Source organism: Antedon bifida, chromosome 11 (genome assembly GCF_963402885.1).
Source record: "Antedon bifida chromosome 11, ecAntBifi1.1, whole genome shotgun sequence".
NCBI lineage: Eukaryota > Metazoa > Echinodermata > Crinoidea > Comatulida > Antedonidae > Antedon > Antedon bifida.
Genome location: NC_136236.1, coordinates 5,775,909 through 5,792,119, shown reverse-complemented (window position 1 = coordinate 5,792,119; position 16,211 = coordinate 5,775,909). Strand labels below are relative to the sequence as shown.

At 30.1% G+C, this 16,211-nt stretch overlaps 1 protein-coding gene across 2 annotated transcripts in view; it reads left to right on the top strand.

Moving 5' to 3' along the window:
* Positions 1-14,471, top strand: part of LOC144856195 (guanine nucleotide-binding protein G(i) subunit alpha) — a 53,879-nt gene extending 39,408 nt beyond the window's left edge. Inside the window, exons 5-10 of one of the 2 annotated variants that reach the window (XR_013614907.1) lie at positions 2,792-2,920; positions 5,037-5,166; positions 8,744-8,897; positions 10,755-10,947; positions 11,711-12,449; positions 12,501-14,471. Coding sequence is in view for 1 of the 2 variants with exons in the window: in XM_078714147.1 (XP_078570273.1) it covers positions 2,792-2,920; positions 5,037-5,166; positions 8,744-8,897; positions 10,755-10,945 (604 nt within the window). In the remaining variant the exon portion in view is untranslated. Of the gene's footprint in view, positions 1-2,791; positions 2,921-5,036; positions 5,167-8,743; positions 8,898-10,754; positions 10,948-11,710 lie in introns of both variants that reach the window. The other variant, XM_078714147.1, reaches the window with a different exon arrangement.
* Positions 14,472-16,211: the final 1,740 nt, after the last annotated feature.

Genomic DNA, 16,211 nt, shown 5'->3' with positions numbered 1-16,211 from the left:
AGTAAGTTCCATTTGATTAACTGAAAGAAAAAGTACCATCATTAATTTGAAATTTTACATTGGGATACCTATTTATACTTTTCTTTATTTATTTTGACCACTTTAAAGCTCTGTCTACACTATCATTTTATGAAACACAAAATGTGATGTGCCCATATATATGGACATGATGTCATATCACTATCATATTTGGGCATATCACACTTTTTTGTCAAACTAGTTTGATAAATTTAGACAGGGCTTAAGGATATTTTAGACCTACGGTAAACAAAAATCTGCTGAATATTTTGATGGAATTGCCTGTATATAATAGGAATAAAATATGTCGCTGATGGTTTTATTAATTCTTTCTTTCTAGCTAGAAAACATTGTGGTGCGGCATTGGTTTTAAAATATTTATGACACCCCACCCCTTCTCCATTTTTCCATTTATTTATTCATGTGAAGAAGAATGGTATAAATTGTGTTTTCCTGGACACATTTACTGTTAAACTATGTTTTCCAAATTCTGGATTCTGTAGGCTGCTAGGAAAAATATTTTGATAAGAAGTAGGTTATGTAAATTTAGGAAGGAATATTGAGTAATTGCAAAACTAGGCTCAGTGTCATAAAACTATAAATCACACCAGTTTACCTTCAATGTTTATCACATATAGCATGTTTTTAGCTTTTCCCTACAGCACATACAAATATACTTGACATGACAGGTTTCACTTGTAATTTGTGGCAGTTTATCTAACAGTGCCATGCAAGAATGTCTTGTCCAAATATCTTAAAGCCATTCTACAAATTTATTCTGGGACTTACATTTACAGTAAATCCATGTAACTAATACTAAAAACAAAATCATTGTGTTTCCACAAGGATTTTTCACACTGCTGCTTTAGCCAGCCACGTCCCATGAGGACTACTCATTCAGAAGCTAAAGCAAGCAGCAGTTATAGTATCTAATCTAAGGCCGACAGTTTTGCGACTTTGTAAACTCGACTATAATTTATAGATCCCAACTGCTGGACCCAAAAAACGTCTGGGAAAAGAGTCTATGAGGACTCACGGTTGAACAATTTTGGATTCTCGCCCTTTGTTTGGTTGACGCGAATCAACAGATTGTGGAAGAATTTTCTCATTTGTACCGCTGTGAAGTCACGTTGTCTCTAGAGGGTATTCAGTTGCATGCCTACAGTTTGAGGTCACACACACACACAGCACATTAAAGTTCAAAATTGACAATTTTTAAATGGGCATGTGATATTCATAATTAAAGAACTGTCTTTGATTTGAATGTATTTTTGCGATTAAAGGACAACTTTTTAATAATTAATCATAAATATATCTGAAGAAAGAACAATGATTAATTTTAAAATGTCGAGCAGCGTTTTTTGTAAGAAATATTTCTTGTTTTAATACGTTTTTAAGAGCCGAGAAAAACTCCATACTTCAGCCACCAAAATTAATTTTTAAAAGTTATTTTATTCAATCACAGTTTTCAAATCCCATTTTAGTCTTGGCCAAAGCCCATTTTACTATTAGCCCAAGAAGCCTTGCTTTACAAGTAAATATATTTCTTTTAACCGAAATTAAAATTCTTTGGAAATTCTTAACACCATATCCTGTATGTCCTGTGGTTAAAAAGACATTGTTTTACTTTTTAAAAATGAATATTTTTCCCGTAAAATGCATTTTTATTATAAAGCATACTATGTGTAAACCCTTCCCCCTTTTCTTACTGTATATGAAAAAGTTCAAAGGGTAATATTTATTTGCTATTGAAATCACTCATGCATGGCTATATCAGATGTTTTAAGCTCGTTTTCTATCTAATGTTTACAGTATTTATATTATACATGCATAGCAGTGTTATAATAGATGCAAATTTGTTTTCTGGGAAAATACATCTGTGCTGATTCGTGAAAGCGCATATTGAATTTGTATCTCTACTACTCTGCTAACTACAGTGTACATATGATTATTATAATATGGTTCATTTATAACTGCAATGAGATGTTGTTATAGTGTAACATAAATGTTGATAATACAAATTTGTAATTATGCACAAAGGTGCTCAAGCCGTTTTTTTTTTCCGAGGTTTATTGAATTGAAATATTCCATCACGCTGCATACTGGCTATTCAATTTCAAATCTATTCTCTAAACTTGATAATGTAATGATCGGATAATCCACCCTTGAATAATTTCATTTTCATGTGAATATTTGATTACAAATATGTAGTATGTCAGTATGACTTTAATGTAATGATACATTTACTGCGAGTTAAATGCTAAATTTAAATCGTAAAACCTACGATAAGATAAACCTAATTATTTAATATAATTTATATTCATCATTACTGAATAGATTATATAAAACTGTAATTTAATAGATTTTGTTGTTGTTAAATAATATTTTGTATCTTGCTGTGTAACCAGTAAAATACAAATAAATGCCGACCAATCAGTTTTAAAGTTGGTAACATTTGACCCCTACATGGGACCTGCTTATTCATGGAAAATACCCTTATTTGATTTGATTTGATCTGATCACTTTATGTCAGAAAAAAATATCCATATATACTGTACAACAAATAATAATACACCTAACCAGATCATTTTCACTATTCACAACTCTTAATCTAAAACCATAGACGCGTACATGCTCGTAGAAAGGGGGAATTCTTGGTTGAAACCCCTTTAGGCAAGTAAAAAAATTGCATCTAAAATGTACAGTATCTGTGCAGTGTTTTACATTAAAAAATACATATTTTATTGTAACAAAAAATTGTTTCTTTCTTCAGTTATTTGAACGCACTTGATAGGCTGTCGGCACCAGGCTACATACCAACGCAGCAAGATGTGCTGAGAACAAGGGTGAAGACCACTGGTATTGTGGAGACTCATTTTACCTTCAAAGATTTACATTTCAAGTAAGTTTTGAATGTATTAATTTACATACAGATTTACATATTAATTAACATATTTCCATCCATATTTATTTACATTGTTGATTTACATATTTTTAGCATAATATATCAATGATAAACATTAATTTACATTAATTTACACATTAATTTGCATATTGTTACATGGTTACATAATTAATATAATTAATTACAGTACATATTAATTTACATATTTAATTTGCATATTTACATTATTGCATTAATTTGCATATTTTTGTATGCATGAAATACACGGTGTGGTTGAGTGTGCAGCGGTTTAGGAAGCATTTGATTTTGCTATGACCATACTGTACCTATGTGCCTCAGGTGGTCATTGCATGTTTTCAATTTTCTGGCTATAGACACCCGAAAATCTGCAAAGGAGGATGCACATCAATTATCTGTTAAAGCTAGACAAACTCTGTCAGACAATTATTATAACTACTAAAGTTTTTCTGTCTGTCCTGATCGCAAAAGCTTTTAACAGGCGCACTCTTTGTTTTGAATATGATTATGGTGGTTGCGTGACACAGACACAGCTCTACACTTATAAATAATACGAGACGAGGTTTCATGCCAAAATGCGTTTACATTCATTTTCCAAAAGAACGTTCAAGCCTTTTCTCTATTCTAACTAAAATAATATTACAATTAGATAAATTATTATTTATGATGGAAATTAATTTAACTATTAAATATGTTTTTTTGTTGATTTTGCACATATGAATTTTTTTAAATTTTCAAAGTTGTTGCATATGTGGCTACTCCCATCTCTTTGTGCCAATAATTATACAGTGTAATTCAATGGATTGCTGTATGCAGATGTTCTGCTAAATTGGTAAAAATATCAACAAAGCAGTCGCACCTGTATCCGCGTATTCATCAAATTACAAATTATCAGCATCATCTTATCAATTATAGATCTATTTTTATGGATGATCCATGGATTTAACAACATGAATTAATTTTAATCATAAAGATGCTATTTTCACTACATCACGTATAATTGTATGATTGCGCCATTTTTTATATTACATTTTATATTCAGAGAAATTTTACTTTTAATTATAAGTGCGGTAGTCTGTGGTACGGCGTGATTAATGCCGTTCTTTAATCTGATTGGTTAATAGAACGGCAGTTATCACAGCCTTGTGTACCTATTAAATTTCTAATCTTACTATAAATTGCTGCTTATTTCAAACCAAATAGCCTTGAAGATGAACTAACCTTGAGAATTTATTATGCCTATATAATTTGTAATATTAACAGATCCTGTAAAAATGGTTGTACTGCAGTAACTAGATTTATTTTAGTATACAATAACATTTTAGTTTAAATATTTAAATGTACGCAAGCACTGCAATAAACAGTGATAATTTAAAAAATATTGATAAATATTATTGGATTTATGTCATTAAAGAGTAAACAAAATGCAGCCTGGTTTTGTGAAATATCTCAAATAACATTAATGGCCTAGCCTAGTTATAATTTGGCACCTTTGTCACTTCATAGTTTACTGAATTAATTTTCAGGTTCTATGTAAAATCACCTGACTTGATTGATTGGTTGATTTAGGTTTAAAGAGCGAGTCCAAACTGTACAGTATTATTACTGAAAAGTTTATAGGTAAAATAATATTATACCAATTAAATTTAGCACTTAAAAAAGATATCCAGCACCAATGGTAATAGGCCTACAGTATTGATTGGAATTAAATGATTATTAACATGTGTACTGCAAGTGAAATATTTTTCAGAAATTGTTTCATCAAAAGGGTGAAATAATATAGTGTTCATTCATAATTGATTATTAACGTTTTACTTTTTTTCAGCCAATAGTTTTACATATCTTAAGAAATGAGTCATAAATTGCAAATAAATATAGAGAATTATTATTCATAACTTATTGATTCTTTTGTAAAGATATATTAAAATTGTTAATAAAGATTTTTAGATATAAACAAAAGAGTTGAAAACAAGTAAAATTTAGTAAAAAAAATACAATTGAAACTAAAAGTGTGGAAATGAGGTTTTTTAAACTCTCTTGCATTTTATTTGATTCCATAACATTTTCACATTCCTTTTTGTTACATTTATTACAGAATGTTTGATGTAGGTGGTCAAAGGTCAGAACGAAAGAAATGGATTCACTGTTTTGAAGGTGTAACCGCTATCATTTTTTGCGTCGCACTCAGTGCTTACGACCTTGTATTGGCAGAAGATGAAGAAATGGTAAATTTTATTTTTATCGCATAAATTTTGCTTTTAAATCTCAACAAAGAGTTAATAATGTGAATAACTAAATTATAATTATGCAAATGAGCTGACACATTAGATGTATGCTAATTTGCTAATGCATACAGTAATTTGCATGAATGTCGTCAAGTTTTCATGCAAATGAGCTAAAATAAATTATTTTTATCATTCGCATAATTACTATCAAATGTTTATTCATTAGGTGTACAGTACTATGCAAATGAGCTATAAATAATTTGCATTGCAGGGTGTATGCAAATGAGCTAAAATAAATTAAATTTTCATCATTCAAATTACTATCAGTATCAAATGCTCATTCATTGATGGTAGGTGTATCAGTGTGCTATGCAAATGAGCTATAAATAATAATTTGCATTGTCGGGTGTATGCAAATGAGTTATTCATTTGTTTTTAAACATACCCAACTGATATATGATAATGAAGGCATCTTTAATATTTATTATATCTATCTATCTATTGTTTTAGCATTTTGTTCACAGAATACTATATTGATAAATATCCCTCTTAACCTGTTACTAAATCCATTTAGATGATCGAGTAGTGCAGTAGTCTTTTTAAAGTCTTGGTTTTCATATGTAAACGAGACGCTTGGATGATTAATCTATGGTTTTTCATGAATCTAAGATGTTTGTGTAAAATTTGAAGAAGTATGCTCTATTTTTAGTATGTTTAATTGAATGTTACTGAGCTATTTTCTTCAATTTAAACTGAACTTTATATAGTAGGTGACATACAGTAGTATATAAATGTTTTTTTATATTTGGTCAACCTTTGACCCTAAACATGTTTACTACTAAAGAGGAATAAAATATGTTGTTTCCCATCAGTGAAATGAAAGCTATCTATGAAAGCTATCTACTGTAGATGTTAATTTAGGGATAATGAAGTATAAGTCAAAAATTGTTCTGCTGCAGTTACTGCAGTAATGTTGTTTAAACTCTAAACCTGTTTATGTAATTCTTTAGCAAGTCTTTCATACTGTAGGTAATAATACACACTGTTGTTATAGTGACTGCCTTATAAACCTCTACATTGGAACAAACTCAAATCGTTACATTACAAAAATAGTAGAATAATTTTCACATAATCCTTTATATATTTTGTAATTTTAATTCTGACAATCTTTTGAAAACATCTGTATGAAAAAAACCAACAAAAATAAATCATGTTTATCAAGTGGAGGGAATCGGGTGTGGTAAGAATATTGTACCCGAGCCAGTATTAATAAATTTTATTTCTGTCCTTAATATCCGTCATTATTTTTCACAAACCTAAAGGTAGCCATTTAGATTAATCCTTTATGACTATCAAATTACACACATTTTAATCCCATAATGCAACTGATGCCATATGAGATGTTCGGCAAATCATAATTATTGTTGCTCATTGTAATAGCTCTAATTGTTGTCCACGTCAACGGTTTTTTCCTCGGTAATCATTTTCCAATTTGACGGCAAACCCATCACATCATACAATGGATTGTTATTTATAGTAACCTAGCAATTCAATATTTTCAAGTGATAAGATAATGTTATATAAGAAATAGATACAGATTATTATATAATAATAATCAACATATCAATTATGTATGCTGTTTAAAAATCATGGCAAATTTGATCTATATAATTAGTTATAACATATTGAGTATATTTTTTAAATTATTGTTTTTTTTTTATATATAACGCAAAGTTAACACCCATTCAAAAGCACTCATGTATATCACTCATACAGTGCACAGTGGCTGTGTGTATACTAGTAAACCAGAGTAACCTCCTACTCGTCTCGAAAGATGTACTGTACTAGGTTCTTTAAAGTGCACATGAGCCAGATGTGTACACAGCATATTTTTCTACATAAATATCTGAACAAATTGATGAACAAATATTAATGTTTAATAATCCACATTTCTTCATCCATATTGGTGGCTAATGTGATTTATATTCTAATTGTCAGGATTACATTATTTATATTATTCTAAATACCAGCTCTACAGTTTGCTTTCTTTGTATTATTTTCAAAATGATAAACAATGCCGCAAAGTAATGATGAACAAATAATGTTTAATAATCCACATGTATTCATCCAAATTGGTGGCTAGTTATATTCTAATTGTCTCAAAACTGAATTAGATTATTTATATTATTTTTTATACCTGTAGAAATAATTTCAACAGCTCTACATTTTCTCTTTCTTTGTATTATTATTTAACAAAATGATAAGCAACGCCGCAAAGTAATACATTACATATTGTACACAGCTAACGTTTGCTAAACTCGTGTTGATTCAAACTGATAATGATGCGGGCACCGTCATTTTAATTTCGCAATCTTTTCTCACCAGTATTCATTTGCATTGTCAGCTATCCGACTATTTATTTGTTGATTAGTAATGTAATTGACAGTTTCCAAGGCGACCAATCTAATCGAGAACACTCATTTGATTAAATAAAGCTATACATGCTTTTTGTTACTAACTACAAGAATATGACTTTGTAATTTAAATTTTATTTCTACCGTAAATATTCACTATAATTTTACAAGATAAAATAACTGATAAATTGTTTTAATGTGCATAATTTCAGATTTATACTTATTTTGTACACAGTGTTTAAATCAATTGTTTTTGCCTTAAAAGCATTCATATTTTTTTTGGCCACACTCGCAAAAATGTGTTGCAGTCACATCCAAACTCCTCGTACAAACAAATATTTATGTAAATTATCGACTAATTTAAGAAATATATTAATTACTGTACTTTATGTTTTAAGCAAAACTAAATACAGTACCAGAAAAAAACAGAAACAAAAACAAGACAATATAAAAAAAACTCATGCATCAAATATTCCATGTGATAAGAATTGTAATAATCGCAGATTTTATTGTGATTGTTTCGTGGAAATGTTTTTAAAAGATGTTTTGTTTTTGTCATAAGTGTATGAACATAGGAGTCATGTCAGAATTATTCTACTGCAGTAGCTGCAGTAACTACATTTTGTTTACTCTATAAACCTGTTCATGTTCATATACAGTTAGCAAGTTTTTCAGGATATAAAAACTGTCCTTTAAATACTGTAAACTTCTACATTAAAACAAATTAACATAATTTACTACAGTAGAACAATTTTTATATTGACAATTATTAATTAACATAATTTACTGCAGTAGAACAATTGTTATATTGATAATTATTAATTAACATAATTTACTGCAGTAAAACAATTTTTATATTGATAATTATTAATTAAACATAATTTACTGCAGTAGAACAATTTTTATATTGATAATTATTAATTAACATAATTTACTGCAGTAGAAAGCACAGTACTGTAATTACTACAGTAAACTGCAGTAGAACAATTGGATATTGATGATTATTAATTTGCATAATATAATAATTGTATTTTTGTTGATGTGTCTAAACCATGATTGGATTTTTTTTTTTCTGTGGTTACATGATATTGCAACGTCATGGTTTTAATTGTTGCGGCCTTTTTTCGTGCGTATATAATTATAATTTCATTTTTTTTTTTTAGAACCGAATGCACGAGTCAATGAAGCTTTTTGATTCAATTTGCAACAATAAGTGGTTCACCGAAACATCTATCATTTTATTCCTTAACAAGAAAGATCTGTTTGAGGAGAAAATCAGCAAGTCACCACTTGTAATCTGCTTTCCAGAATATTCTGGTAAGTCATCATTAATATTCATGTGTGGGTCATTAATATTCATATGTCATTAATATTCATTGTGAGTCATTGATATTTATTTAGTCATAATTATTTATTTAGATCAGTAATATATTGAGAATACGAATAAACTTGTGAATCATTAATATTCATGTACTGTAGGTAATTAATATTTATGTGCGAGTCACTAATATTCATGTCGGTCATTAATATTCAGTATGCCATTAATATTCATTGAGTTAAATTAAAATATTAAAATTATTATTCAAATATTCTTGAGATTTGAATCATTAATATTCAGTCAGTCATTCATTCATTCATACATCAGTCAATAAAATGTATTGCAAGTGGCTATATTCATTGGCTCATTAATATTCATTGGCTCATTAATATTCATGTGTGGCTCATTAATATTCATTGTCTCATTAATATTCATTGGCTCATTAATATTCATTGGTTCATTAATATTCATTGGCTCATTAATTTTTATGTTGACCAGTCTGAATGTTGTTCTTTTTTGAAGAATAAATCATTAAATAAAATGTTTATTGATGAGACCTTTCTTAAAAATTTATTTTAATTTATTATTTTTTTAATTATTATTTATTTAAGTAAAAAAAGAACACACAATTCTGGAGTAATCACCAATTGTCGTCAAAATGTGTTCCATCTAAAGTGATTTAATTAAAATTCTGATACTTGAATATCTCGGTTACCAGGATGTAAAGAAATTTGCATGAAATAGTCTCAGAAATTGTCTATCAAATTTTATTAATAACTGTAGTCATATTGTGCTAGTTAAGTATTACATAAATTAGTAGACCTACACTTAGTGTATATAATTTTAAATAAACATACTAAATTCCAATACTCTTTTCGTGAGTCTATTTTTAGACATTATCTGAAATGCTATCTTTCTGCAATTGATGTCCGAATCGCGTAATTATTATAATCCTCCTCATTATGTTAATTTTATTCGGCAATCGCATACATTATCTACACTGTCTTAAAGACTACTATCGTCGGCTTTCAGATCCAAACCGTATGCACAACCGTGACCTTTTGTTTAATTAGACAACAAGTCTCTGTGCATCTTACGTGTTGCTTATTTTCGTCCATTAATTGGCAAGTTCTGTTTTTCACTGCCATGACAGAGGAGTAAATTTATTCTTGGTAAATAGTGTTCAGTGATGCGTACTGTAGTAGCCATAGCTGCTCTGTTGTGGATACTGTACAAGAATTATTTAAAACGTTTTGATATGTTTAACCTACCTACTGTATTTTGTTGTGATATTATTTAAATTTTTAAATATTTTAGGGTTTACAGTAGTTCTAATAAAAGATTTCAATTTCAAATGATTTTTGTTTTTTAAAGAGACGTTTTCCTCTGAAAGTGTAATTTTTAAATGTCGCATACAGTTATTCACTTTGACCAAAACTGAAACGAAAAAAATATTTATTTACTTGAAAAATACTGATTTAAAGAAAAATATAGTCAAATCGTCAGACAATGGGTTTTGGTTATTGTAACTGTTTATTTTGTCTGTTTATTAAAGTAAAATCATGATTTTTGCTTTTTCTTTTTTTATGTTTTCTACCAAAGTCAATAACTCTGAAAAGTCTGATATTATCTTTATTTTTAAATTATTTTTTTAAATTATTTTTTTTAGAAAATTCATTTTAAAAAAAATATAATTTTTGTTTTCTTCTTTACTGTTCAATATATTTTCCATCTTATTTCATTTTAATTTCTGACTTCTTCAGATTTTATTATGAAAATAGGACATGACTATGTAGAATAATTGTAAGCTATTTGGTTAAACATTAATCGATAATGAAACATTGTTCATCTTTCAGGATCTAACACATACGAAGAGGCAGCTGCCTATATTCAAATGAGGTTTGAAGATTTGAACAAGAGGAAAGACCAGAAAGAAATCTATACCCACTTCACATGCGCTACAGATACCAACAACATACAGTTTGTGTTTGATGCCGTCACCGACGTCATCATTAAAAACAATCTCAAGGACTGTGGTCTCTTCTAAAAGTAAGTTTGAAATTTATTTTATTCATTCTAAAGCTCTGTCTACACTTATTAACTTTACGTGACAAAAAAATGTGATGTGCTCATATATGGACTGATGATGTCATATCATTACCCTTAGACATATCACTACCATATTTGGGTATATCACTACCATATTTGGGTATATCACTACCATATTTGTGTACATCACACTAGTTTGAAAGTGTAGACTGAGCTTAATATTTCACCTAACTTATTCCTCTGACATTGCTACAGTATCTGTTTCACGTTTCCATGACTAAGACGCACTTTTTCTTTTGCTGCATCGCACAAAGAATTTTTATCAAACATTCACCCGCACTCTCTCACTAAAAATTTAATTCACTTAAAATTAATTAAAAACCTTTTTTGTTTTAAACAACACAATTCAGGATACAATGTTTTATTTTAATGTATATTTCATATACAATACAAAAAATATTAAGGGTTTCTCTCTGAAAACAAACTGTATCTCCTTGCTTCAATTCAATTCTGCTGAAACTTTTCTTCAAAAGGAAAAATCGCTTTTTATAAAATTCACCTTTATTTAAAATACGTCATTAGCAACAATGTGGTTTTAAAAGAGTACGTAAAAAGTTGAGAATAATTTAGGTTCAACGTTTTTGCTGACGTAGGGTTTAAATATTAATAATATTAATTATAATATTAATTTTAATGATATAAATAGAAATAATAATGTATGATAATAATATAATTAATAATAATAATTTTATGTATTTTTCAGACTTTTGGATGTTGTGTTATCATAGTATACTCCAGTATTTGGACCATATTTCACAGCCAGTCGCGCTGTTTTTTGTATAGTAAGCACTAAATCAAAAGTGGTGGTATCCAATATAGAGATCCTCTCCGCATTTTAACTATTTTGATAGTACAGTAGATTCCGTACAACAGTCAACTTTGACCTTTTGGTAGTTATCGATTCACTCATTTACTCCTGTCCGCAACCAATCAGGAACTGTTAAATTCGAGAAGGAGCATTTTGCTCACCTGAAAAATCAAGTAATGATTTAAATACACATCTTAAAAGTTGTTGATAACTGCTTTTCGAATGAAATGCACAGATATGCAAATTAACTATTTGCATATAAATAATATACAGGTGTATAATAGTGTTAAGAATAATAGTTTGATATTTAACTACTGTGTAGATTGATCCACTTAAATGTTTACTCTTAATTATCGTGATTAATAATAAACAAAGGAGATAATATTATTGAGAGTGATCGAGAGAGAACTTAAGATTAATTGTGCAAAATTATATAGTGGTATTAAGCACCTTTGTCAATCTTAATGAGTAGAATTTTCTTGCGAGTTCAAAGGTTATGAATTTGTCAAAAATAATGTTTACAATGTACAGTTGATGTTTTACTAGCCTATACAAAACTAGCTATGGTCGTTAATAAGCTACTGTCCGTTTCTAGCTAAGGGCCCTTACTAGCTATGGTTGCATACTAGCTATGGTCCCTTTCTAGCTAAGGCCCCTTACTAGCTATGGTTGCATACTAGCTAAGGCCCCTTACTAGCTAAGGCCCCTTTCTAGCTAAGGCCCCTTACTAGCTATGGTCGCATACTAGCTATAGTCCCTTACTTAGCTCTAGTTGTAATGCAGTATGTTCTACAAAACTGTTTTGCTGAACATGGAATGGCACAACAGGGTACAAATATTCAATACAATATATAATTGATATTCGTAATAGTCGTACATAGTTTACGCCACGTTCAATACAGTGACGATTTATATAATCAACAACAAAATGTTTGTGATCATACTGCGGCTCAGTCAGGTGGAACAGACTTTTCGGGAACTAGAGTACGTATAGAGCAACTAGTAACCTTAGCACTCTTTTTAATAGAATTCTGTATACACGTCAGTCTGTGCAATTTATGTTTTAGGTAACTAGTGGTTTATTTTCAAATGGGGTGCTACAGTGTTGTCATTCAAATGAATACACTGCTTTTACGAAAGATCTCAGAATCACTGATAAACTTATCGTCAAATCTAAATGCTGGGTATACCACATTGAATAAGACGCATGTCTGTGTATATTTCTATAAATACACGAAAACGATTTGACTATTTTTTCGGGATACCTAAGCCAGATTTTTTAAACACTTTTTCCATTGCACTTGAATAGTCAAGTATTTACCAGTAATGTAACCTTTTTCTGCTATATTGTGATAATAGTAGTAAGTATAGACTTCAACTAGGATGTAATTTAATAGTCACCGGTATTAATAGAGTAATACAATAATCGTGTCAATGTGTTTCTATGACGATTTGTTTTTGTGGACAAGAAGCTGTAAAAAGAAAGTAATAACAAAATAATAATAATAAAAAAAAAAAAAATCATTGGTTAGTGTCATTTAGCAATGAGAAGGAACTCGTGAATCGACATTTTGATCGTCTTCATCGATTGGATAGTCTTCATCGATTGGATAGTCGATATAATGATTGATTTCTGTACATTTTATTGTTGAAATCTGTGTGGTGCAATTTACAATTTATCAAAACTACTGGCATGACTTTTACCACCTGATTATAAACCCAACTGCGTTTTATTTCTGTGAAAAAAATTTGATAAAACCCCGAAAATTATTCACTAGAAATGTGAACAACTATGTAACAGTCCATCGAAATGTGCTAGCTATATTGTACTACAGTAGTTTTAGAAGTAAACACTACCGATAAATACTTACTCACAATATTGTCCACATAATGGTTGTGAAAATTCTTGTACCATATAAGGACATAATCATACAATAATAGATATACTATGGCCATGTGTATCCATGTATAGTCTTACTGTTACCTTATATGGTCGTAAGATGTCATAGGTATAATCGTATTAAGATTATCAATAATGTCAGCTACCTTATCAAACATTCAGTTTATAAGTGTTAATGATTATGTTATATGTGTAGCCTTTATTTAAGCACATACAGTAACAGTTAATGTGATTTTGATCTGTAATGTATTATTTCGCAAACTATTAAAACGATCATACCACTTCTAACCACCAAGAAATGAAATTGATAATTTTATTTTGAAATTGTCAGATGAGGATTTATGAAAGTGGGTAATTGTAAACGCATATTAATAATTATGATCATAGAGTGAAAGTATAGTTTTAATTAGAAAGTTTAGTTGTTTAGTTTTGTTTTTCGTCAATCTTGGCAAACTCTATGTACCATTCCATATTTAATTATTAGTAGTGTAAATTGTGTGTACATTGACTTTTTTGTTTTGTTTGGCATTCCATACCCACTGTTCTCAATCAGTTCGCGATGGTCTTTGCTGAATAGCGCCCCAGCGCTTCATTTAAGTCGAAACTACTGTGTGCGGGCAGACGGTGAATTGTTTAAAAGAGGCGTTTATTCATCGAAGAAAATTTTGATTTAGTGTATTCCATGTTACGTATACTGTGCCAGTGTTTGCTAGCCTAGGTAAATTACCCCACGAATAAATGTATTAAAACCAATAACGTGTAGTGTTTCTCTTTTCCTGGTTGTAATAAGTGCACATAATATGCTAATAGCGATCGAGTTTTAGATCTACAAAGATAAAGACTCTAAAAAAACAAATGAAACTAGAAGTTCACTCAACTCAAACCTCTGCCTAGGCATATAAACATTTGATGATGTGAGCCCATACAGCTATGAAACTATCATTATATTTACCATATGTTGACAACCAGTAAAATAATCAGAAGACCCATATTTATATTCACTCTAATGGAAAAGTTAAACATTTATACTCATATATTGTGTTAACATCATCTTATAGAGCCATAGTAACTAGCTATGTCAAAAAATAAAAGGGTCGAAATTTGGCCATTTTTCGAAAATTTCACTGCGTGGACCAAAAGATTTTTTTCGAAAAAAAATTTCCACTTTTTAAAATGCAATAATTATGCTATAATATTGCCAATTATGCACATATATTGTGTTAACATCATCTTATAGAGCCATAGTAACTAGTTACGTCAAAAAGTAAAAGAGTCAAAATTTGGCAACTTAAAAATGAAACACCACGGCAAATTAGTATTTAAACACCACGGCAAATTACAGAATGCGGCGGAAGTGAGTTACCACGGCGGAAGGGAAACCTTTGGAATCTTTGATTTTTTCTGAGGTAAGTAATTATTTGTGCATTGATGTAAATATTATACTAATTTATTTAACTGCAGTAGTTTACGTGTTTATTGCATTCTTCTTGAACTTTCTAGGCCGGGCTAGACCATAGGCCTTATTACAAGGTAGGCCTAGGTCCTATATACGGTGGCCCACAACTGTCACGCACACTATATAAATCATATTCACACAATTAAAAAAGGAATCACACAATAAAAGAAGAAATCACACAATTAAAGAAGGAATCGCATATAAACAAAAGAAAGCATGAAAATATAAAACGAAATGCACAAAAAAGAAGAAACGCGCAAGAGCAAGAGCTAAGCACAATTAAAGAAGTCCGCAACAAATTCGAAAGCTCCTCGCACAATTAAAGAAGTTCGCAACAAATTCGAAAGTACCTCGCGCAATTAAAGAAGTTCGCAACAAATTCGAAAGCTCCTCGCACAATTAAAGAAGTCCGCAACAAATTCGAAAGTACCTCGCACAATTAAAGTACAGTAGTCCGTATGGAACGCCATCGCTGCCTCCGGCAGCAAACTTTAATTCTATTCGGCTCTTTTACCATTACGTTCGGCTCTTTTACCATTCGGCGCATTTCTATTCGGCCCATTTACCATTACGTTCGGCTCTTTCAGCATTCGGCGCATTTCTATTTGGCCCATTTACCATTACGTTCGGCTCTTTCAGCATTCGGCTCTTTTTTATTCGGCCCATTTACCATTACGTTCGGCTCTTTTTGATTCGGCCCTTTTTTATTCGGCTCTTTCTGCATTACGTTGGGCTCTTTTTAAATCGGCATTTATTTATATGGCGCAATTAAAATCTAACCTTTGACATGGGGTCAAATGGAAGAAAATCAACGACTGGAAATGAGTCTATGAAAATTTTACAAACATTTCATCATCATGGCGCCAACCATGAGTAGCCAACCGATTAAAGATGTGTTGAATAACCTAAAATTAATTCATCTTTTAACAAATTTTGAGAGAGAAAGGGTAAATTATTATTATTAAATGTTAGGCTGACACTAGGCTAGGCCTAGCTAGCCTAGGCCATAAATCAAACCTTTTCTCTCTCAAATAAGGTGG